General features: G+C 36.1%; 1 protein-coding gene across 2 annotated transcripts in view; it reads left to right on the top strand.

The window, feature by feature from the left end:
• AK5 (adenylate kinase 5) overlaps positions 1–25,816 on the top strand; it is an 84,327-nt gene that overhangs the window by 15,900 nt on the left and 42,611 nt on the right. For both annotated transcript variants that reach the window (XM_069023103.1, XM_069023104.1), the window contains exons 6-7: positions 3,949–4,140; positions 24,272–24,362. In XM_069023103.1, the coding sequence (XP_068879204.1) occupies positions 3,949–4,140; positions 24,272–24,362 (283 nt within the window). The remainder of the gene's footprint in view (positions 1–3,948; positions 4,141–24,271; positions 24,363–25,816) is intronic.

Genomic DNA, 25,816 nt, shown 5'->3' with positions numbered 1-25,816 from the left:
GTATCCTAAAGGTTGTAAATGAATGTAGGAGAAATAATAATATTAAATTCTATTAGGTCTGTATGCCTATGCATACAGCAGAGATGTTACCCTTTTATGCACCTTGTGTTTATTAAACGGTTTTCAACTACTTTCTGATGATAAAGATGCGTATTCTGCAGGTAAAAGTTGAATTCATAGAGACATCACATAATCAGATTGTTTTGAATTCCTACCTCAAATATTCTTGAATTACTTTTTTTTTTTTACACTTCAAAAAATGTTTCCGACAATACTTAATTTGAAACTAGGCTTCTTGACCTGAGAATTTTAAAACACTGTTTTCATTGAAATTTTATTTCTGTGAGTGAAATATATTTCAAATTAGAAAACCCACAGTATCGGAAAAAAAGGTAGTCTTAGTACCTGTGATTCTGATAGTGTCTTTTGTATTGCTGTTGTAAAAAATTGAGAACAACAACAATACTCAGATTCTGTAGAGAAATTTCCATTTTCAAAAGCAAAAGGAAATAATTAAACCTAATTAATGAATTGTCCAAGTCATACCTTGTTATTATCCTCATTTTACAGTTAGAAAAAAAGAGAAAGCAATGGAGTCCAGGGTGTGTTTTCCCATTTTCTTAAACAGTAAGTGACTTCTGCAGCCAGTGCAGTTTGTGGGAACTAAAAGCAGATGAGAACTTTCACACCTGATGGAGCCATGGTGGCATTCAGATCCTTTCCTTCCTGTGGGACTGCACTTACTCAGCCACAGTTTCTTTAGAGAACTGAGACTGATTGTGGTAAGCTGCACTCTCATGTTTGTGTGAGACAGAGGGAGACCCTCTTTTTCCTTCAGGGCTGGTAATTTCATGACCATTCTGTTTATTCTAAGTACTCTCTGTGAGATTTGATTGATGCTCCATGTGAAGTCTTGTGGTACACAAAAGCTCCAGCCCTGCACTTGAGGAGATCTGGTATGACCTCACAGCCCGAGTGTAGGTGCTGTCCTGAAGTGCTGAGCATTGAAAGTGAGGCCAGCTATGGCTTGGAACATCTGAAGATTTCTCACCATCTTTCTGCCACTAGTATTAGGATACACAGAAATGGAAGTACTAAATAAAACTACTCACTTGTATAAACTCCTTTTGTCCTCTGCTTTACTAGATCCCTGATTGCCAGTTGTAGTTTCTGAGTCCCTGTGTAATGTATGCTAGGAAGCTTCAATCAGCTGGATATCCACACAGGGACTTGAGATGTCTCTGTGCTCAGTCTGCTGCAAGGTACATCAGCCATTCCCTTTCATCAGACAGTGTTCCATGACTAACAGGCTTTGAAATCTGTAGCATTTTCTTTCAGAATCTATCTGTGTCATAATTTGGGTTTTTTAGTACTGTATGCTTTTTGAATTCCCAAACTCCTCATTATTGTTCTATTACTAGTGAAGTAGCCTTAATTTAACTGAGCTACTTTTAATAATGTCCATATTGCATGAAAGTCTAACACAGAAACTTACTTTCATAGTCTTTCATGTGAATAATTATGTGCCTTAAAGCTATAATGTGGTAGTAAAATTAACTTTCATACTTAATTCATCCCATGACCAGACAGAATAACTGTCTATTTACAATAGTCTGAAAATGGAAGGGAAAGTTACTCTGGTTTTGTTGACATTGAGGTACATGTGATAGAGGTAGGAGAGAGCTTCTCTTCCACTGGCAGTTATTAAAAAAAAACAGGTTATAAGGTTAATTGTTTCAAAATCTAATAGATACTCATAAATAATTACCAGAACTATTATCTTTGTAGTTTGTGTGCTCATGTCTCCAATCATCTACAATGCGTGTAAAAAATAATTTGATTTTCTTTTAAATCCTATTTAATTTTCTTTAATGATAAAGAGGCCACCATCTTTTTCTAGTGGTGCTTTTCAGACTGTACTTTATTGTTTGAAAATGGCTCTGCTTTTTCACCACTTTCTGCTTCCTATATCCATATACTATTCTATCAGCGACCTCGTTTGTAAAGGCTAATGACCATCACTTCAGGCTGGGGAAGTTGTATTAGTTTCTTTTGACTTCCTAAGAACCTTTTTGTACTCAGACTGCCAGTAAAAAGACCAGACCATACTTCATGTTGTATTCTCTCAAATGACAGAAACTCATCTTAGGCAGGATTTTTTTTTTTTAAACTTAGTTATTAATTTTCCAGATTGTCCACATGGGAAGTTTTCACTGTTCAGTCTAGAAATACGGTTGTCTTTATGCAGTTTAACATCCTTGGGTAGAGAGGCCAAGACACAGAGAGTATTCAGAAGCTTAATTGGTTTGTTCTGGCCCTCAACAACAATATATTATAACAACTATATAATTAACATGAAGATATAAATCAGTTATTCTTTACACAGTAGTAGTTAGAATACATGTAGATAATTTAGTGATACTGGTGTATAGCTCAAATTTACATCGCATCAAGCTGAACAAAGACAAAATTATTCTGTAGATAGAAAACATCATGAGAAAAATGTCTGTTTAACATTCTTGAGCATTCACCATCATTTGCATTGTAACTAGATTATATCATTTCTAGACTAAGAAACCACTGGTTTTGCTAATATTAGTTAAAATCAAAGTATGAACTTTTTTATTCAGGTAAGTAAAGCAGCAGAAATGGCTTTGGGAGAATGGGAGAATGAATAAATCCTTTCTAATCTGTAATCAGATGAAAACTTGAACAGTCTGTTTTTATCTTAAATGCTTCTTACAGAGAATTCTAATATGTTTTAAAAGACAGCACTACGCTAGTGAAAACTTTAAGGAGAGGTAGATTTCTTTGCAGCAACCAGATGGAGGAAAGAACAAAATCAGATCTTATTAATAAATTTAATATACATTTGTAGCTGCATTTTTAAAATCCTGTGAATTCAAGTGTCCGAGTGACTTTAGGGTGAGAGAAAACAGTCTCAGGTTGCACTAGGGGAGGTTTAGATTGAATATTAAGAAAAATTGTTTTATGGAAAGGATTGTCAAGCATTGGAACAGGGAAATGGTTGAGTCACCATCCCCGCAAGTATTTAGAAGATGTGTGGAGATTCTATGACTTCTGTTTTTTCCACCATATGTACTAAGCAGTAGTGACCTCCGAAGACTGCCTGTGAACACTTAGCAGTATTCCTAAGAAAGTGGGTCTACCATTGCTTTCCCCCTATCAAGCACCATCTCCTCTTTAAATGTTTGAAAGCAACTTATAAAGAAGATTTAACTGGGGAAGAGCCAGAGTTCAAACATTTTTCCTTATCTCGCTACCACAAGGCTTTACTTCCTGAACCACAGTGCAGGGACGGGTGTGATACATAGCAGTGCTCACCACACAGACCAAAAAGGATAGGGGAAATAAAAATCCTTTTAGCTGCCCCACCCAACCTCTTGAAAAGTGAACTGAAGCTTTAGTGAGATTTAGAAAAATAGAAAAATTGTTATAAGAAACCGTGGCTCTTGGAAGAGGTCTGTTTTCACCTGGTCCTAGCCATCAGTTAGCTTCATAGTGGCTGCTGGATTTTAAATGCCACCTTATCGAAAGAGTTTTCAGATGGAAACCATGCAGCCATTTTCTTGCAGAGTATGACATTTATATTTTGCTCTTTTAAAAAAAAATTATCTAGGGGAGCCTTCTGGTAATGCAAATGATAAACATAGCCTAGAGAAGGTAGGCTGTGAGGAAAAATTCTTTCATTAAACTTCTTCCTTACATACGAGGTGAAACAAGTTGACTAACCTCCGCATAATATCAACAAGCCCCTCCTTAAGCCTACAAACTTCTCGTGGAAACCCAACAGAAAATTAATGACTATGTCAAGTTCCAACTTATGTAAACGTAGCGCATCTGAGCCTCACATAATAATGGAATTGCTGAGTCCTGTAGTGCTGGATAATCAACTTAATCAGACTTCTTCAACTTCTCTTTCCACAGATCTGTACCCCTGATTTGGTGGTGTTTCTGGCATGTTCCAGTCAAAGGCTGAAAGAAAGGTTACTGAAGCGTGCAGAACAGCAAGGGAGACCTGATGATAACCTGAAAGCCACTCAAAGAAGACTAATGAATTTCAAGCAGAATGCAGTCCCACTGGTTAAATATTTCCAGGAAAAAGGGCTAATTATCACAGTAAGTCCTTTAGTATATACCTCTGAAACCTTAACTGTTGTGGCTATACTTGGCTTCTTGTACCTTTTGCTTTAAGACAGACAAAACAAATCTAATTCTGTTTTAGGTTAATAGCATGGCTACTTACGTGTTTAATTAAGTTAATTAATTCATGGAGAAATTGACAATAGTTGAATTATTGGCATATTCTAAGTTACAGACTGTGTCTGGTTGTAATAACACGCAGAACTTGGTACCACATATGGTATGAGAGCACAGATGGCCTGTGTCATTTCTTTTGATAGACTAAGTAACCTCTGTAGTTCACGTTGGTATATGCTCCTCACAGCAAGTGTGACTAATTCTGTGTGCTGGTCAGACTCATGACAGGTCAAAGCATCCTTAATTGCAAAGTCATCAACTGATATTAGTAGCCTTAATGATGCATTTCAGCATCTTTTTGAATTTCAAAATGAAAATCCCAGGAAATTATTACATTAGCTTCTCCAGAGAGTATGTGTTCTGGTTTAGGATTTTGATTAACTCTGTTTTTAAGGATGAGAGGACTAGGATTCTTGCAAGATTTTTTTTTTATTATTGACAAAGTGTGTATTTTGTGATGTTCTTATAACCTTTACAAGTGGTCCTGTAGAATGCATATTTAGCTCTTCAGGAAAGATTTGCCTTTGTGGGGCATCTGGATAGAACTGCATTTCTGTGATGGGACCTGTACAACAGAGGTTTTTTTTCTTATGGAGGTTTCTTCTACTTTTAAACTCTGTTTCTTGAGAGTTCTGAAGATAATTTAAATTGCAATGTTCACCTTGGATATCCTCTTTTCTTTTTGAAGAAAGCAGATGTCTGTGATGGGTATGGAAGTGACAACATGGCATATGAACATTAAATTGCTCTACTACAGCTCAAAGGAAATAGCATATACAGAAATTATTGCACTTATTCATGCTATTTCCCTACAGAAGGAGGAAGCAAGAAAATAGCATTCATCTTGCTGCTTAGAGTGCTGAACCTGGAAGACAGAAATACCATGCAGATGAGAGCAGTGTAAGAACTAGAACAGCATAAAATAGAATTACAGTAGCCTAATTCCTAGAGGAGTGAATCCTTGAGGCAAGGTCAGACAAGGTCAACATTGACTAGAAGGAAATAAAAAGATTTACATTTTTCTTAAATCCCTGCCTGCACCTTGTCACTGCTATTCAAAGCTCTAAATCTCAGACACTTCTAGCCAGCATCACGATTCTACTCAGGGGAGAGAAGCAGGACCATTTGTCTTACAGAGTGTTGTAATTTTAGAATCACAACTCATATTTTATACATCTATTTAATAAATATGTTGTTCTTCATCAATAAAAGACCAAAAGAGGAAAGAAAAATTCACTGAAATATAACTATGATTAATAAGCCAACACTATATATATATAATTATAATCTATTGTTAGACACTTTATGAGCAGGAAATAAATATTTGAATTCCCAAAGAAGATTCATTTTCATGCTCCACCAGTTATTTCATACTGCTTTTAACATACTTTGGTTAATAAAATTACAAGCCACATTTTTCATTTCAGATCTTACTGGTTAGGTTCCTTAGGTGTGATTCTTTCCCTTCATCTTTTTTTTTCACACGACCTTTGATAATTTTCTCCAGTACCCAGGTTGTACTTGTTTGGTGCTCTGTATGCCTTATGTTCTCAGTCTGCGGATGGTGTACCTGCTCTCACAGTCTGATCCTGGTCTCTGTTTTTAAGGAAAGAAGTGAGGCCCCCACCTTCTGTACCGCTAAGAAATAGGGAAAAACTCCCTCTTTGGAATAATGATTTGTAAAGTTCATTACAATTAACAGAAGTAAATATGTGATATTTTCATGAACACAGAGTCTGTGTTTAAAATTCATTTTAGCAATCTGCCAGTAGTCTAACAAATCAGAACCTAACTTAACTCAAATTTAAATTCAGAAGGTATCAAGACTATAATAACGCAATATTGGACAGGGAGTATGTAAATAGATGCATATGCTGCCATTTACTGTTTTCAGTAACTTTTAACAAATATTAAAACCTTACGTACTGTTTACCTAGGCAATAACTGCATATAAATTACCTGGTGGTGGTGGTGGGGAGATATTAGTTAGATTAAGTTATAAGAGGGAGAGCATGTAAGTACATAGGTGACCTCATGTACTCTAATGTTTAGCAGAGAACTTCAGTTCTTTTCAGGACACTGAAATTTCCAAAACTCCTGTTTGTGTGGACTGTAATCCACTATAGATGATGGTGTAATTCTTGGAGAAGACATCACTGGGTTACAAAAATCTTTTGGTCAACAGGTATTAAAGCTGCTCTCAGAGAGCTTAGCTGTTCTTTGTAGAACATATCCCTTGGTCTAGAGAAAAAAGTTTACAGAGCTCATCGTCATAGCAGTAGAAGTTTCTCTTACTGGAGGCAGGATTTTGTCCAGTCTGCCTTGTTGACAATGATTCTACATAATCTTAGAGCTGCAGTGTCAACCTTGTTACATTAATAAGTCTATGTTCTTTTAAGGGGAAAAAATAAAAGACTGGCTGTAGTGAGACAAAAATACGAAGCATTAGAAGAAGGTTCTGGTCCTTATTTAAAAGCCAGAACAGGACAGCATCCTGTGGCATCCATGAAATGCATATTTCTCTGATATCTTCATTGTCCCACTTGTCCTTTTAGGGAATTTACCATGCTTATGAAAACATTAAAATGACATTCAGATTAGTCAGAGAAGTAAAGAGAACCCAGAAAAAGTAGCTGAAGCTGGAAACGGATTTTGAGCACAAATTTAGAAGTTAAACAGTTGCGGGTGAGGCAAGTAGCTGTCTGCCCTCATAAGCATCAAACAAGCCTAATGGCTGTCAACTGTCACAGAAAAATTCCCCACAGAACTGTGTTACATAAATTTTTTCTCTTGTTTTGGTTAAAAAAGAAGTTTTGCTATAGAACTTGCACATTGACATGAACTTTAGATAAAGGCTGTGACTTACCAAAATGCTGACAAAAATACCAGTTATAGTTTATTTCTAAAGTTTCTCTGTTGTCATACATCTGCCCAACTTGAGGTGTTGGTTTGGGCTTTTTATTTGTTTGCTTCTGAATGCTCATTCCAAAAGATTTGCACTTACTCATTCTTCCTTTAATTCTGGGCTTGTCCCTAGAGAAATGTGGGTCCTGCAGCCCTTTAAGCAGCCTCTGCCAGGGATGTCTCCCAGACCACAACCCAACTCAGAGATTCTTCTCCTCAGTGGAGGAACATGCAGCTGGTGGCAGATGCTGGCAGAACACCGGATGCCTTTGTTTTCATGGTGGTGATATTTGTGCGCATCCATGCAGTTTTTGCATTAAAAAATCGTTAAAAAGAAAATTTTAAAAATCCCACTCCTCCTTCCCTGAAGTGATGCTAGGAATAGGGACTGTTAGCCACCACCTCCCCCGTGTGCTCTCACCTCCCTGCTGCAGGCTAAGAATCTCATTTACGTGCCATCTGATGCCTGGATCTTGGATCCTCGGCTGAAAAGTGATACAGACTTGGCAGGAATGGTTTCCCTCAAATGTATCCTCATTGGTATCTGAGCATGGCCTTTCTCCCCACAGGTCAGAGATGGGGATTTGAACTGGCTTTGTTTTCTGGAGGGTACTGAGCTGAGACTCCCTATTGATTGGCCCAATGCCACCAAAGTATTTTCAGATGCCTCTCATTAGTTTTAAAAATACAGCAGCCATAAGCACAGTCTTTCAGGATCATTTTAGATATGTTTTTAACCTGACTTCTACACAGGACCTTCAGGGTACTTCTGGCTTCTTGGGCATGACCAAGTGGATGTATGAAGAGGAGCCCAGATAGCCTTGAGCACCTGGAGCAAACCTTAAAAGTTTTAGGAAATTTTCAAATCTAACAAGGAATGTAGGCAGCTGTTTGTGGGAACCTTGAGACCAGAGGTTTTGTTTGAGAGTCCAGAGTCTTCCTCTGGTTTACAGTATGGTAAGTCTTTATCTGGCTCCATGAATGTATATGGTTATATAATAATTTTTAAATTTCTGTACAGGAAAATTAGAGGTGGGATGGGAAATAATGACTGTCACTTTTTCATTTTTTGGTGATTCAAAGCAGTGAAAGATAAGTTGAAGCCTAGAACAACTAACCAGAGCTCTGCAGTCATGGAAAACTGCTACTGAAAATTAAGGTTTTCTGTGTCTCTCTTATATTTGATAGCTCTTTTGCAGAAAAACTGGGCTATGAGAAAGAACCTCTGTTTCCTGTAACACTGCTGAACTAGAGAAAGTTTACACATGTTCTAATCTCTGCTAGGTTTTACACTGCATCTCAACACTATTTATGTGTTATTGTTTTGTGAGATCTTGAAGAACACATCAAGAAGGTACATAAATTTTATTTTATCTAGAAATGAGTGTAAACAGTTTGTAAATATATGCACATTTTATATGGGAACTATAGATGAGTAATTTGTGCATATATAGAAGCATGTGCACCGTAAACACTTCCAAGCTTCAAAATATTTTCAGGCTCCCATTTTATGGTTTATGTCAACAAGTATATCAGAAATACCAATGTCTGCCAGAGAATGACCAAGGATGGAAACTTGCCATCTGTGTACATAGAAGCATGCAGAGAAACCTTGAGGGAAGAAATTCTTTGCTGAGGTGAACAGAATCAGTGCAACGCTGTGTTCTTTTCTAACTTTAGAAGTATGATGATTTGAATAGGTACCAGCTCTCTGAAACCCTGCCTTTTGTACACCCAGTGGCTTGAATGAAGTAAATGACTTTGAAAAAAAGGAATAAACTTTGACCAGTCTGGCTATAGAATTAGGCAGTGATGAGCTAAGGTGATGGAGGAACTCCAGAAAGACAGAGGGAGTGCTGGTTTTGACAGCCATACTATCCCAGATTTTATCCATTTCTGGCACTGTGAAAGCTGATACATGTTTAAAATTAACAGAGGGGTTTTTTACAGATCTGAAACTAAAGCTGAGATAAGTAATTAAGCAAAGTTATCATGCAGAGGAATGAACTGTAAGAGATATTTAAAATAACATGTCCTAAATATTCTTCAAGTTATTTTAAACAGTTCATCTTAAGGTAATTAAGCTGTGTCCCTTGGGTGAATAGCAGCTTCTAATTTCATTCTTGTAGTTAAAGTGATGCTTAAAGAAGATTAATTTTTCTTATTTAGATGAGATATATTAAGAAACCCACTTGGAAAAAATATCTTTTCTCTGGGAAGACCTTTTGTATTGAATCAAAAATATTTATCATCCATAAGCAAATTTTTCTATCCTAAATCACAGCTGATTTTGTGAACATCCAAATGAAGAACCAAAGCTGCATTTCAGCCCTGCATTGCTGTAAACAATAAAATAGCAATTTCTTACCCAAAGTTCCATAAATGATTTCTAGCTCTAATTGCCACCGGTGCATCTTCCCTGTGAAAATTTTATAGTCAGTGACTTCCTGATTTTATGGCAAAACCACTTTGCTGCCATTTGGTGGAGAAAATTTGCATATTAACTCATGAAAGTTGCTACTTCAGTAGAATCAAGGTGGTCTTTCAGCTCTCACACTCACAGTCCTATTAAAATGTTACTACATCTGGGAGCTTGTGCCCTACAGTCCCAGTATTTAACATCCTTATTTCCTGAATCTATCATTGCTTATAGCATCTAAGTTGCTGTCTTTATCTGTTATTAACTACTTTTGTTTCCTTATGCAAGTGGCAACTGAATGTTTTTTCTGCCATACTATTCTCAACTTTGATTCAAAGGGCAAAATGAGACTGAGTGAACTGGCCTCTAGTAATCCAATCCAGTACCGTTTTGGAAGTATTTGAACATTTGCTCCTGTTCCTTCTTTCCTGTAGATGTATCCTGGAATAGAGGGGAGACCTAAAATATTCCACTTTCTTATTTTTTTAATGCATCATAAAGATACACTTATTCAGATTTGTGAATGCTCATATATTGTAACGATGGAAGCCATTTAAATGTCAAAACTGTCAGCAGAAAGTCTGATGTTCTTGACATTATGGGCTTCTGTCATTTTCCTCCAGCATTCTGGAGTCTTATTTAGGCTTAACAGGGTTAGATGCAGCTACAGTGTTGGTGGAGAACTGAGAAAGCTGAAAAGTTACTCATCCATTGTGTGACTCAGGGTACACACTGCACTAGACAGCACTGAAGTGAGAACTACAGCCTTTCCCTAGGGCATTTTCCCCATTGCAGAATAGCCTTTTGATCATTTCTGATACTCTTTGGAGGACTTTTTATTTTTCCTAATGCAGCTAAAGAGTATCTACCAAACAGTGCCTTGAAGAACTGTATGAAATTCTTCATAATTAGGAAAACACCACTACTGTGTTAACTCAGCACTTGACTGAAGTAATATATCCTTGCTCCTTACATTCACTGATACTTACACGTCAGATAACCACGTACATGGCTATTTTGTGTTGCTTATAACTGTGGTACATCATTTAGTGTTAGCATGAACATCTCGGCAGTGCATCGCTTTTTACCATGTAGACGTAACCTGAAATTCTTGGCAAAGACTCTCTTGTGAATCCTGTGTAGTTTGTCTTTGCTATAACTATATATGCTTCTGTATCCTATGGCTCAGTTATCATCTTTCCTACTTCCAGGGTTGACATTTGTATCTTTCTATCTTATATAGTATTGCAGTTTGTTTCATTAATGGCCAGTGAATAAAATTATCTATTTACTTTGTTGTCACCATATCACATTCTGAAATTCAGTAATCTACTTAAATAATAAAACAGGAAAAGAAGCCTCACAAGACATAACTATTACACTGAAGTCAAGATTATTGTAATTTTCTGTGAAGGAAAAACTGTTGTTTCTATTCTCAACTGTTCATCTCTTTTTGTGCCAACAGTCAGTCATACCAATCATGGTAAAAGAAATAAAGAATTTAATGCATAAAATGTGGCATCTTTTCACTGTAACTTGCTACGATCGGTTATTTATATCTAGGACTGTTCATACATATGCTACCCCTTGATCCGTTTTGTTAAAAATAAAATTGCTAAGACTACATTGTTTTTAGGCAAATCTGAACATTTTTTCATTATGTACTCCTCTGAATTTCTCCTCTTGCCTTTAATCAGAATGTCAAATTGAAGCTTCACATTCATGTTTTCAATAGCAGTACTTCAAAATTCTCTGCTCTGTCTAGCATGCCAGGTCTTGTCTTTTCTTGTATTATACCATCCATTGTATTTTGGTAATACTATAGTTTTTCTAATGCCAAGGTTGTCTCCCTCTCCTACCACTGCAAGATGCCAATTAGGCAATTTGAAATTACACTTTCCTAGTTTCCTGCCATGTCCTGCCTTCTGGGCTTTTTTTGGTCTGCTCTACTGAAAAGAACAGACCTCTCTGTAAAGGCGGAGTCCTTTCTAAAAGGGAACCTAGAATGTGGGCAATACAGCTTTTAGTCAAGTTGCTTATTAAATTTATTGATCCATAAGACACTGAAAAAAATATCCAGCAATCCTCTTTGTATTTGCATCTTACTGCAAGAATTTCACTGAATGGATTCTATATAATACAGATTCCCATAACCCCGAGGCAGGTCATATCTGTTTCTTTTACAAGAACTTTCTCTCCGCTCTCTGTCAGGCTCTGTATGTCGCCTCAGTCTGCTGTAATGGCCATTAAAGGTTTTGTGGGTACTTTAGCTTTCATCTCTGACCCTGTTCATGGGGTGCAAGACACAAATGAGCTCAATTCCAGTACTGTGAACAGAGGGTTTTCTTCATTTATGCATTTAATGTTCCCTCATATCTCTTGATCTTTAGAAAGAGGGTCAGGAGCCATGTGAATTCTGAAATGAGTTTGGTTTTAAGAACTATTCATTATATCCTTGAACTACAGCCAGGAGACCACTCCTCAGAAAAATCACTAAATTTAGTAGGGTGAGTGTAATAGAGAATAAGTTAAACAAATCTGAGTATTCTCTCATAGGTTAGGTCAGCACTTGGCAATAGAAACCACGTCAGTTTTCTTGGGAAGATGTCTCTGCTGAAACCCTTAGCTTAACAACCACTCATGTTAGTGGGGACTTCTGAAAGAATTTATTTCATAGCTTCTGGTTAAGGCTGCACAACAATTTTTTACAGCCCCAATCTGATAACATACCTTGTAAATATTAATTATTCTTTAGGGTTAAAGGTTACAGTTGCTCTTTTTACATTGAGCAAAGTTCAAACAAAACTGCAAGATTCCCTTTTTCCCCATGAATTGTACAAGCATGGGGAACTTTCTGATTTAAAAAAAAAAAGTGCCTTGGAAAAAGATTTACTGGAAGATAACTGATATTTGACATATGAAACAAGGTCTAAATCTAAGCTTTCTGAGAGAACATAATTTGGCTTGAGGATGAAAAAGGACAAATAAAAAAGTCTTAAGCAGGAATAGAAGCTTGTGAGAACTTCTTCACTGGAGTAGGGATGAGAATAAGCATGTAGAGAGTGTCTCACCAAACTCCAATGACTATTTCTGTATTTACAGAAGTTGTGCTGGTCCGAGACGAGGGCATGTAGGGAACCTACTGCAAATGAAATACAGGCGAGTACCAAGGGTCTCATTACACAGGGCAGGAGAGTGTTGAGCTCAATTAGCTGCTGTGCAACAGCAGGTGCTTGCAGAGCCAGCAGCTAATGGGCTCTCTGCAGACTCTTGACTCCCACACCAGAGGGAGGAGGAGGGCAGCAACATGCTAAGATCTGCTGAAGGGCTTTTGAAGGAAATGGGGGCTATTCTGTTCAGTGTAGAAAGGTCTACAAGATCTTTTGTTTTATGAAGTATTTGCATTCAGTTCCCTATCTCCTTTGGCATAATTTTAATAGGGAGTAAGCTTTACAAATAATTAGGATCTGCCTCCAAATTATGTTTCTTCCTTTTTAGTAGAGACTACTCTCAGAACTAATAGAATCAAGTAAGAGATTACAGTTCTCTGGGAGTTTGGACACTGACTTCCAAAAGTTTCTGGGAGCTAGAACACTATAGTACAAACTAAAGGAAATTTTATTTCCTTTGTAGCAATAATGGCTGTATGAAATGTAGTCATTGTTTGAACTAAAGTTTTTGAAAACTAATTTTAAGAACTAGCATACCTGAATTGTCTTGAAAACTCTGCAAATCTTGGTTTTGGTTCTATAAATTATCACAAGTCCACTTTTAGATGGAATGAGTATTGGTACTTCCTGCTTAATATTTATGATGCTTATTGGAGAAGATGGTGACTCTTAGACTGAAAAAAATTATTTACCTTTGATATAATACTCTGTAAGAATTGCAAGATCTAATAAGATTTATGATATGCAAAAGGAGATAATTTGAATTGTATTAATGATTACTAATTAAGATATTTTCCATGGGACCCTATTTAAACATTTTTTTGTTGAAACATATTTTTGCTGTCAGATGATCCAAGTAATTTTATTCAAAATTAAAGCAAAAAAATTACAGAAAGAGAAAGGAACATTCAAAATATTTAGTTTTCTATCTCACTACAGTTTAAACCAGGTAGGAGAGTAGGAACATAAAATCCCCCCCAATCCCTTTCACATTCAAAAAAATTGGGATGTATTCGCACTGTCTTTTCTTCCACTTTAAGTAGTTTCACTGCAAAAGTAAACAAATCTTCAATTTCTGTAATGTATTCTATTTCATTAGAACTGTAAACAGAAAAAAAGAGCAGTAGAAGATATCTTTAAGCCTTCATAAATGAAAGCTTAGCGATATCAAACTAATCAAAACTAAACATCAAAAAACTTAATAACAAACTTGTTCTACCCCTACAAATTGCTTTTAGCACTTCTTACATTTGCTGAATATATTAAAACTGAAGACTAAGTTCCTGTTTTCCAAGGTCTATGAGTGCCAGGGTCCAGAGCCTATGCATTCATGCTGGATCACATGAATGGTTTTAATAATATTTTTATCAGTGGTAAAATTTTAATAATAAAGGCAAACATAAATCACACATTCATTATCTTAAGGTAAATAAAAAACAACATATGGTTGCTAAATTTTCTAAATAGCTATTATTTCTAGTCATTACTACAATACTGGGGAAGGTTGACAGAGAGAGGCAGACCTTCCGTGTACTTTAGCTGGTTTATATTACAAAAACAAACACTTTGAATGCACTTAATTTTGTAATTTGTTGCCCATGTTTTGCCAGGATCCCAGTAGAAATTAATATCACTGTACAGCTGTAAGATTGACCTTGTTCTGCTAAAGTAATCAAGGGTTGAAACAGTCAGAACTACCCATTCTAGCGCTAGGCAGCAAATGGAAAGGTGGACGCTTCACAGATATTTCTTTGACTACTCTTTTACCAGGTGACATTGAAAACAACCAAACAACCACAGTATGAGGAACACCATGATGTATCTCATCCAAGAGAAAAACAGAGCAATGGTGAAGGAGCTGCAGTGATGGAGAGCAGTAGCCAAAACTATTTTAATACAGAGAAAACACCCAATTATAAAATAATTACTGTTAACTGAATGTAAAGTGGTGGATTCTGGTTTAGAATATCAAAAGCTCTAATTTTCTGCATCAATTGAAGGAAAGTTCAGTTATAGCCGTTTTTATAGATAAAATTGTATGAATACTCAATATAGGTTGCTTAGCTTGCCTTTGCAATAAGTAATTTATGCTTTAACAATGTATTAGTACTATGGTATTACACCCCAAGTGTTAGTTTCAGGTATTCTGTAAAACACTTAGCTCAAACAAACAACCCAAGGGAAAGTTATGAAATTCTAATAAAGGAAAGATTACAGAGGCTTCATTTTGATCTTTCTTGAGTCTTTTTTTTTCATTTTTCTCCTGCAACACACATTATTGTCGCATTACATGCCTTTCCACATCCCTATCCCTTCTCAGACTTCATTTCCATAGTGAAGGTGAGTTTTCTGATTTGTACTTTCCATTTTTCTGATCAATATATTGGACACTGTCTGTGCCAAGACATCCACTGGACATTTATCATGCTTTTTAAAATAAATTAATTCTATTATTTAGGGCTTCCCTAAAATTATATTTCATTTAATAGCCTCTGGGAAGAAATATTGTCAAAAGCTTTAAAAAAGTTAAATAAATTATGTCAATCGGTTCCACTTCATCCACATTTTTTATGATATTTAAAAAATGCTTTCAGCCTACATAATCATGTGGGATTTTGTCCTACATTTATTTCCAAAAAATACATGCTAGATGCAAGAATGTCATATTCCGTGATGACTAAAGCAATAGTTTCTGTCAGTATCTCCTTAGCTTGCCAGGTTTCATTTATAAATCAAGTAGTCTCCTTTTTGCTCTGAAACAACATGCTCCAATAATTTACATGTCAAAACAGAACTTTCTGGTACAGAAATTAAAATAGAAGTGGCTCACTTCTTGCTGCAGGAAACAAACTCATGTCCTTCCTGCAGCAGCAGAATTGGAAGTTGGCTTTATGAGCCCATCCTGGACCCAGACTGACATCTGCTGAGTATTATCCTCTTTGATACAAGTCCTACTTCTAGAGAGAAATAATTTATTTCATGAAAATTTAGTACTTTTCAGCTGAAAATGACCAAGGGAGGGCTTATTATCAAGGATTCCAAAACCATTTACAAAGTTTGTTCATATAGAGACCACCACTGGAAATGCTGCTTATCCTGGGCTCAGAATTTAGTTAAATACACACGAACTGTGTAGCTGGGAATTAAAATTTATGTTTGTCTTCCGAGGAAAATAGAAAAGCCAAAAATTTTCAAATGTTCCTTTTCTTACAGTGTGAAATTCCATTTTGAAAATCTACAACTATTGGAGATTAAATTATTTATGTTGCTAAGGTCGTAGATGACTAAAAATGTCACATTATTTCTTGAATTAAATGCAGATTTTGCATATGGAACACCCACATCCTCTGGTGTTTAAGCCTATGGTTTACCCTATGCTTGTTCTTGCAGCTGAGTCATTAGTCCTCGTGCTTGAATAACTGGCTAAATTTGCAGCTGAAATTAACTCAGGACTTTTTTTGTTAGCTTTCAGATGGTAACATTCTTCCTTAGAAAATTGTGATGACACATAGGCAAAAATTATATTTTTCGTAATAATTGTTATGAAATCCACTAACAGTAAAAGACCAGACAACAATATTTAAGTATTTTGCATTCAGAATCTCTTCCACAAAAGCCAACAGGAGAAATGCTATTGATCTTGAAAGGGAAATATTTGGCTATATTTGGCAGCAGCATCCGTGTTTTTCTTTGAAATAAACTGCAAACTGTCAATAGAAGAAAATAGTATTTATAGGAAGAAATGTCTTTTATTTCTGAGTTTTTCTAATTTTGTTGTTGTTTTCTTATTTGAATTACAGTTGTTGCTTGTTGGGCCTTTTGGGGAAGCCAGTGTCTCTGTATATTTATTCAGGGTGCCTGTCTTTGATTTGTACATGCTGTGGGAGCTGATGTTAGAAAATTATTTGGTTTTGTTTAAAACAAAAGGAAGAGTGACACAGGAGCTCTACAGGCAGGGGAAAACATATATTTTTTAAATCTTTAATCAGGAAAAGTCTCCCTACACACAAAAGTACTGGTTATTGTAATGTAGTTATAGGACTCATTCTGCCTGAGAAGTGTTGTTGCACTCAGTATTACAAAAAAAAGGGTAATGAGGAAAGAATTTATTTGAACATATTGGTGGTCAGAGCTGTTTCACTGAACTAGGTGCTCTGGGAATGTGAACATTCCAGTACTCACCTCACAGGGTACAGGAAGAAATAAGGGAATTGTGCTATAGAAACTGATCCTTAACTGGTTTGCTCCCAAAGAGTTCAATCTGAAGAACAAGGGCACATCCAAGCCTCATAGAAGTCCTCATAGATAAAGGTGGAAGAAAAACTACTGGAAGACAAGCACTATTATTGTGGAAAGAAAAACCAAAGGCATTTGGGGAAGAGCTGGGTAATTCTAGATCTTTCTGTAATGTCACTGAGCTGTAGAAAGCAAAGTGAGAATTACAGCTGTTACTGACTGAGCTTCATGCCACTTGTTTGTACCTCTCTGCCCTTTGCCTACATTTCAAAATACTGAACTTTACATTAATGCTTCATTATTGCAGCATCACTGAGCTCTGGTAAATAAGAAAAGATTTTGCAAGCTAAAGCACAGAGGGCTGTTAAAGCTGTGTGAGGATTTGGACAGCTTCAAGTCATATCTGACTCTCTGTAATCAGTAATGTCTTTCCCCTTCCTTTGGGGTTAGGCACATTAAAGTAAAAAATCAAACAATTTATTCTAGACCCAGTGGAGGTAGAGAGTAAGATGATTTCTCCCTCCGGCTGAATGTTTTCCTGGGTTCTGCAGGAAAAGAGTAAAAAATAATTCATGGAGCATCTTCTAACTCAGACCATAATTAAGTTTTCCATTCAAGCTCTTCAGAAGTGATCTGTCTGGATGCTCAACACCACTGTTCTGTTTCTCTGTAATACCATTTGACTCTTTAAAAGCAATTTCCTTTAAAAAGTAAACACATAATGAAGATTACTCCAACAGTGGAATGTATATTTTTTAAAATAATGAAAAGTAAGTGTTTGTGCTTCCAAGGTAGAAAAGACCTCTATATGTGCATATACTAAAGCATTTCTTTCATTTCAATTAATCTTCAAAAATAATTAATATAGTTGACTTTGCTATAGAAGCTGCTGAACAGATGTAATACATGTCAGGGTGCAAGTTTTCAATGATTTGCAAAGTGAATAGGCACACAGAGTTTATATGCAGAGATGCTGGCTGTATTTATAGCTTGAAAAATTACTGCTATAAGTAAATTATCTGACAAGTCAGATAACCCAGAACAAACACATGCAAATCATGTCCTTTTAAATGCTATGTAAAATAATGCATATGCTGCCTAATTTGGTTCTGACTCCTGATGAAAATTTCCAAGATAAATAGAATATTTATGGTAGGGGTCATAGTAGTATAGAGAAATGGCTGAAACATTTTGAATTGTTTATTACTGACTGTGTTAAACTGACTTCAGGTTTAAAAAGTTAGAGATACAAAAATGGTGGAGGATAATGCCTACTGGAAGCTCAGAGTCCCTCTAAGGAATGGAGAACATGATGCAAAAATGATTTTATTAATAAAAGAGCAATATATTTGCTTACCATATAATAGTTACCAGCCTTCCAGATGAATATCCTTATTGGGAAAAAAAAATTAACCAACCAGTGCTCTTTAATATCTGCACAGGCAGAAAGGCTTTGCATCTTAGTGTTATGAAAAATATGTATGTTCCAAACCCACTCTGTGGCACCATCAGCTTCCCTATTAAACAAGCAATTGCTTTATCCTCTCAAGTCCATTAATTTTCTGTTACCATGCCACCAAATTATGGATTTCTCCCCTCACCCCCAATCAAATCCAGCTCTCCTTCAGTTTGTCTGCTTTCTGCTCTACAAGGGCCTGTAATTGCATGGTGTCTTTCCCATCATCTCTTGCCACCACACTGCCCGAGGCGCTCATTATTATCAGCTGAAAACTGATGTAAGCCAGGGTGTTGCTGAAAGGATCACAGCATAAAGACAGAAGTTCTCCCTCTGTCTACCTATCAAAAGCTGTTACTCCACATAAATGTACAAAGACAAGCTATTACTTCTACTACTGTTAATTGTTTCTTCAGGTGACAGTTACCATTTCCTTGCTGTTGCTCTGTTCAATATTCCAAGTATGAAAGCTGGTTTAGCAGTTTTACTGTGAAGGGAGGGAAACTGGCAGAGCATCTCCACACTTGTGTGCCATGGCATTAAGTTCTTCAGTTTAGCTTGAAATAAGAGAAAATTGCTTTAAGAAGAAAAAATCCCCAGGCCTGTCCTTTGTAGTAATTCCATTGTTCATGTACTGCCAAATTAATAGAAAAGGGTCTGTGAACAGAAAAATAGAAACAATGGAAAATGTCTGGGTGCATCAGTGTGCATGTTTTCACATTTTGTGGTATAAGGCAGTTAAATTAACTGATAGTTTCTGTTATAACCATGTCTTTTTTGAGGGTCAGTTCAGTACCATTAATGTTACTCGAAGATGTTATTTGAATTTGATGGAATAATTTTTTTTTTCTTACCATACAAGAGCCTGTGTATGCACCTAATGTGTTCAAAAATCACATAATTAGTGGCTTTGAATTGCACCTATTTTGAGTAAATGAGTTTGGGATACAGAAAAGCTACCAGCAGCTGCTGCAGAACTGTCAGCTCCACTCAGGGCTGGAGAACGTTCACCCTCACGCTTGTTTACAAGTAGCACTCATAGCAAGAGATCCTTAGATACAAGGGGAACTTGAGAAACTAACGATAGATGTAGGAGGACTCTGCAATTATTTATGAATCCTCTTTGGAACTCCTGTGGTAAAAAAATAAGGTGTTAAGAGGTTTATTTTCGATAACTCAGAATATTAGGATTGTAATAATGGTGCTAATATCCCCAGTTCAGTTTTGTTCTAAATTTCTGTCTAATACTAATTTTTCACCTCTGCTAATTGCATAATAGTTGAAAAATCATTGATGAGCTGTAGTGTAATTTCAGTTGTAGTTTTTCTTCCGTATGTGGTAAAATATAATATAAAAATTAATCTGAGATTTCAGAGTATTTGATGTAAAAGAATGAAAATATTAGAAATAGAGAACAGGTTAAAGAGAACTATCTCTCCCCTATGTCCTCACCCTACCATTTTGTGGTGTTTTGAACATTTTTTTGGTTTTGTTTAAGTGTATCATTAAAAATACTTTGTAATAAGGAGATGTTCCTTGAACTCCCAGTCTGCACATCCCAGCTTCATTTCAGTGCCTCTGCTTATTGGTTTTCCTATACAAGGCTTCAACTAATTTTTCTCACCCCCCATCCCAATGGTTATTATCCTACCTTATATATTTTTCCTCATATATTTCTTTGCTGTTTTCCCATGTTGTTGGGGTTTTTCTTTTGATTTTTCTGCTTTCTCTAGAAGTAACTGCACAAGTCAACTGTAATTATTAAGAGAAGCAAACTAGGGATGGAACAACAATAATGAAGAGATTTTTGTGTGGGTGTCCAAAAATGGTAAAGCAGTACCTATACCTCAAGTGTGTGTCTCACTTCACCTTTTAGTATTACCAAGGGTAAAATAGAACTAGTTCTTATTTGTTTTCAATCCTACAGGAGCAAATCCCTGCCTAAATCAGTATGAATAATAACAGTGTGTTCTTGTTACATTTGTAGCTGCTGCCTCCTGAAAATTATTGTAACTTGCTCAATCTTATGAATCTCTTTATTTTACTAGAATTGTTGACTTTTCAACCAAAAATACCAACACTTAAGGGACAGTGGTGCAATCTGCCTTCTAAACTAGTGTCATAGGTTTCTCTTTTAAAAGCATGGGAAAACCATGATGTAAGAAACCATGTTATCTTTTCTGTGGATAAACCTCTTTTTTTTATTTAAGAAGAAATTGTTCCTCACTGCAGGTGATAATATATGGGTAATTTGTCTACTTCCTAAACAATGATTGCGTTTCACTTCCGTGGATCTGGTTAATGGATTACAAAGCCGGAAGTGACAGCTCTGGCTATGTAGAGCAATACTGCAGACTTCCCTGAATTAATTCCTATTTGAATTTTTAAAATATTTTTCTTTTTAGGAATAATCTAAAATTTTCAAATAAAAAATTTTCAATAAAAAAATTTTCAAACCACTGCAAATAGTGATAAATTAAGCAGTAAAACAGTGATGTCAGAATAAATTTTGCTGCTTGCTTTCATTCTGAATTTGTCTCACATGCAAGAGCTTCTTCATCCTTGCAACTCGCAATTTTGTCTTCTGGATATAATAACTTCTAAAATTTCTCTTTCCCATGGAAAGGTACAGGAAACAGATCATTCTCGTAGCCTGTCTGGAAGACCCTCCAGTTTATCAGCTGTGGATACTGGCACTGCATTGACCATCCAGGAGCTTTCACCCCTGTGCCAAACACCACAGTGTTATGTTATGTTTAATTTGGACATGGCTTATTTTCTTTTTCCCTGACATCCATCATGTTCTAAAATAGAGGACATTTTCATCTACTGTTGTAAATGTTATTTAACTGTAAATTTGTTTGGGGTTTTTACATGCTTTCTTCATTTCTAACTGTATTTCAAGCTGCACAAATAAGAATTCCCTGCAAATCTGCTGCACTCAGATTTCCTTCTAGCCTTCCTGTACTCAAGTCTGAAAGGCTAGTGTGATCTCCCCCTATTTTGGGATTGTTTTAGATAAACCATCTGCAAAACCCAGCAATTTCATTGGAGGTGAATCAGGTCGTAGGGGACAGTGCGAGGCTGAATGACACCCTCACCCACAATTCTAGTTAACTGCAGTTTCCTTGATGTTTGTCCCCTGACTGTTGTGAGGAAAAATCTCTGCACCTTTTTCTTTAACTCAATACATGGTATTACCAAACCTTCATTTATCATCATGGACCAGTGAGATTTGCAATTTTCAATAACTCAGACAATTTTTCTGTGAAGCTCCTTCTGTTGGCTGGGATTTATTGAGCGCTTATTTAGAAACACTAGTAATTTTCTGTCTGCGAGCAGCAACAACCACCTGCATTCCCTAGGGCAATTATTTACAGTGCAGAAGATCAAGAAAATATTTTTCATCATTTTTATATAACACTGTGCCAGCAACAAATTCTGCGATTCAACAACACTCGTGAAAATGAGATAAACTTTCATGAAAATTCATCATTAAGCCAGTCATCATTTACTTTAAAAAGTAATAAAACCAAGCATGGCCCCAAAACACGCTTTAGGAAGGTTTGTGAAACCTTTCAGAGATTTTGATTGGCTTCTTAAAGAAATGTGATGCTCTTGTCTGCTGAGGTCCTCCCTAATCTTGTCCTGCCCCAACAAAACAGAGACAGCATAGAACAAAAACACCATTAGTGCCTCATGGAGGGAAATGCCATAGAATAAGGTCAGACCTCAAACCCCTTTGGCCACACAGGGAAGAAACACTTTGCTTCTTCCTGCATCACTGGTAAAGACTGTATCAATGCAGCCAACAATAGAGTCAATGTTTAACAAAATTACTTCTATAAAACATAGGCCTTGACTATAATTAAACTGAGACATCCATAAAGATACCCCAACATGACTTAGTTGCAAAGAGCTATGTATTGAAGCAAGTAGGGATTTGTTTTCAGTAAGGAAAGCAACCTGTGGATTTAGACAGGTTCTGCTAAAAATACAACGTTTACTGGTGTTTGTTCTATGTGGCCAGGGTTGTTTGAGTACCGTTTATCTTTTATTCAAGCTTCCAATAATTATCAAAGGATTTAATTTTAAAATATTTAACAATTCAGTGAAGTACAGAACTCACAAGGTTACTTAGTTTCTTTCAAAAATAATTTCTCCATGGAAGCTACCTTGCCTTCCTGTGGCTCAGGGTATTACAATTCTCATTTTGTGACAGGAAAACTGAGTCTACGTGCAAGCTTCAAATAATTGATTTTTTTGGGGTGACAATATAAGCTTTCATTACAAAGCCAGACTTTTCAGAATGCTGAAGCACAGCTGGTGTTCTTTGAATAGGAAAGTTGGTATTTCAAATTCCTGGAACCTTCAGAACATTTTGAGATTGATAATGTGGTTTTTTTTCATGGTGAACTGGATTATTCAGAGGAATGCTGCTAATAAGAAAGCAAGCCTGTCATCTCACCAAGTGTGGTATGACCTACACAATAATGATAAGACACAACCTGGTTACAATTTACTGGGTTTTATGCATACACATACACACAAAGATGATATATGTCTATGTTAGGAGGACTCTTTTCCTATCAACAAGGACATTCCAAAGCTGCTCTTTGTGTATCTATAATAAATTGCCCAACAGTAGCCCAACAGCTTTATTTAAGACCTGTTCTTCCACAAGCCTTGGTTTTGATGGAAGTTAAAAGTAATCCCTCTAATACATAAACAAATTTCTGCTTTAGAAATTTTTTTAAACTGCTTTGAGTTATGACAAACACTAAATGGCAAAAAAATTTCTTGAGATTAGAAAAAGGTCTGCCCACACAGATGGTGACTGCTGCAGGATGAACTTCTAAGTGGCCCTCAGGCTCAGACCCTCAAACTCCATTTCAAGAGCCAGTCAGAAAACTCCATGTATTGATATTTATAGTAGTCTCATCTATCTGAAAAAGTGATGATCTAAATAAATAAAGCTTGATAAATACAATAAGGAAAATCACAAACCCACTGTCAAGCATGTCACTGTAGCAGGACTTCCCCCCTGCCACAGTCACCTGGCTGTAAAAAGAAACCTGTCAGACAGAGCCGGGAAAAAACTTGGGAGAATCAGTATGAGAATTCAGGCAAAAGATAGAATAAATGAAAAAGAAGGTTAAAATCATAAGAAATTAATTATTTGCCATTTTAAAGCAGCTTTTCTTTCCTGATTTAATTAATCACTAAGTCATTACACTTTCTGATATTAAGTGAGAGGAAAGCTTTCTTTCCTCTAAGTGGGGGATTTTCAAAATTACTTATTCTTTCCTAAGAGTTTTGCTCAACTACTTGAAGAAATTGTACATGTCACAAAAATTTGTTTCAGACAATTCAGAAGTTGCTGAAAGTTTTTCACTTGCAAATTAAAAAAGTTAATTATGCTAATCACCAAAAAGAAGTGACAGTAAAGTAATCCCATTTCTGGTGTCTCTGCTGACATTTTTTTCAACCATCCAATGACTGAAGAAGTAATGTGCATTACTAGTTTTATCTTCTGCTTTGAAACTTCATTCTCTGAGAACAAGTCAATTTTAAAAATAGGCAAAATGATTTACAAAATTAAAGTCAAAATTTAAATGATTCATACCTAAAACAATGGACAGCACACATTAAAATAGAAAGGTTCCTATCAGGAAGGCTTGGGGTGAGAAATCACAGCACATGTCGATGTTCAGCCAAGTAGTAAGCACCATCTGATTGCCAACTTTTCCTTTTTCTTTTCCTTTTCCTTTTTCTTTTTCCTTTTCTTTTTCTTTTTTCTTTTAGTTTGATGCAGACAGAGATGAAGAAGAAGTGTTCTCTGACATAAGTTCAGCAGTTGACAATAAACTATTTGCAAACAAAGAGACTGCAGCAGGTGAGTTGATGTAAGATTTAAGAACCATATTTATTATACTGCACTTGACATTGGTGGGATGCCTTTTTCATATTCTTCAAGATTGGATGTAGGTACTATAGCAGAGTCTTGACCAACCTCAAACATTTGCACAATCAAGGACAAAAAAAATCTCTTTATATTTGGAAACTTCATATAGCCCATCCAACAACTTTTTATCTACAAGTTAATCTTAAAATACTATGGAAGTCCACTAAGCTATAGTATTAATACAAAAATCATGTAAGTTTTCAATTACAGTTGTCAGCTGTTTCAGTTCCACCTTGGTGTTCACCAGAAAACCAGTCCTGTGAGATTAATGATCATACTTCCTCCCTAATAATTGGTACTAATTCTGAAATGGTGTGTGAATATAAGTCATGTGTTTGGGGATTTTATTTATTTGTCTATTTATTATTTGTGCTTACTGAGGCTCAAATGTCTTCAAAGAAAAGCCTTTGAGAGACAAAGAGCTGCAAAAGAATTGAAGCTAATAATCAAAGCACTGAAAATCCATAATATCTGTCAGAAATATTTTGCTTGAGGGCAGCAGAAAAGTGTTCCTTGGTACCTTCACAACTTCTTCCTTTTGTAATGGTTTCCAAATAAACTATGAGAGTTACACAGGTAGATGATGTCATAAATGTCTTCTGAACCAGCATGCAAAAAGAAATTTTTGATAATGTTCTAAATGAGACAAAGATGAAGTACCAAGGTGGGGAGGGGGAGGGCAGTGAATGCAAGGGGGGTTGGGGAGGAGGTTGAAAATTATGAAAAGTTCATCAGCTAAAAACTCCACAGGTTTCTAGTGGTCACCCTTGAGATAAAATGCACACAAGAATAATGACTCTCTTTTTCTGTTAAGTGGCACAGATTTCTTTTCTATTTAGCCTTATTCATAGAGGCAAGAGGTTGATCCCAAACCTAAAATGGCATTCCCACTGTACAACATTGTGCTGATAATTGCATCTGGATTCCCTAATTGATTTAAGAGCTGGACAGGAAGAAGAGGAAAGAAGTGTCATAAAGGTGCAGGCTCTGACAAACAGCTTGATGAGAGTTAAACAATTTGCACAAATTGGTTGTGATTCTGGATGAGTTCCAGTCAATTCCTCAAAAATCTGATCTATTTAATAAATCCCTCACCAAAATAATTGGATAGCCATGAGCAGATGCCATGCCACAACCACCTAATTAGTGCCTAATCTGAGCACTGATAATAGTAAGGAGATTTGAAGTAGGATGTCTATGAGATCAGGTGTTTAATTTCTAGAGGTTGCTATTCCAGCATGTCATGATCTCACTTTTTGTCTTCTAATCTTATTAGTGATATTGCAATATACTCTAGTTCCTTGTAGCTAACATAAACATAGGATTTCTAATATTTTCATGCCTCCACATCAATCTAATTCATGTTATACCTGTAAAACCCAGTT

Source organism: Aphelocoma coerulescens, chromosome 8 (assembly GCF_041296385.1).
Source record: "Aphelocoma coerulescens isolate FSJ_1873_10779 chromosome 8, UR_Acoe_1.0, whole genome shotgun sequence".
Taxonomy (NCBI): domain Eukaryota; kingdom Metazoa; phylum Chordata; class Aves; order Passeriformes; family Corvidae; genus Aphelocoma; species Aphelocoma coerulescens.
The sequence above is the reverse complement of the archived record's forward strand: the minus strand, read 5'-3'. Positions and strand labels throughout refer to the sequence as shown.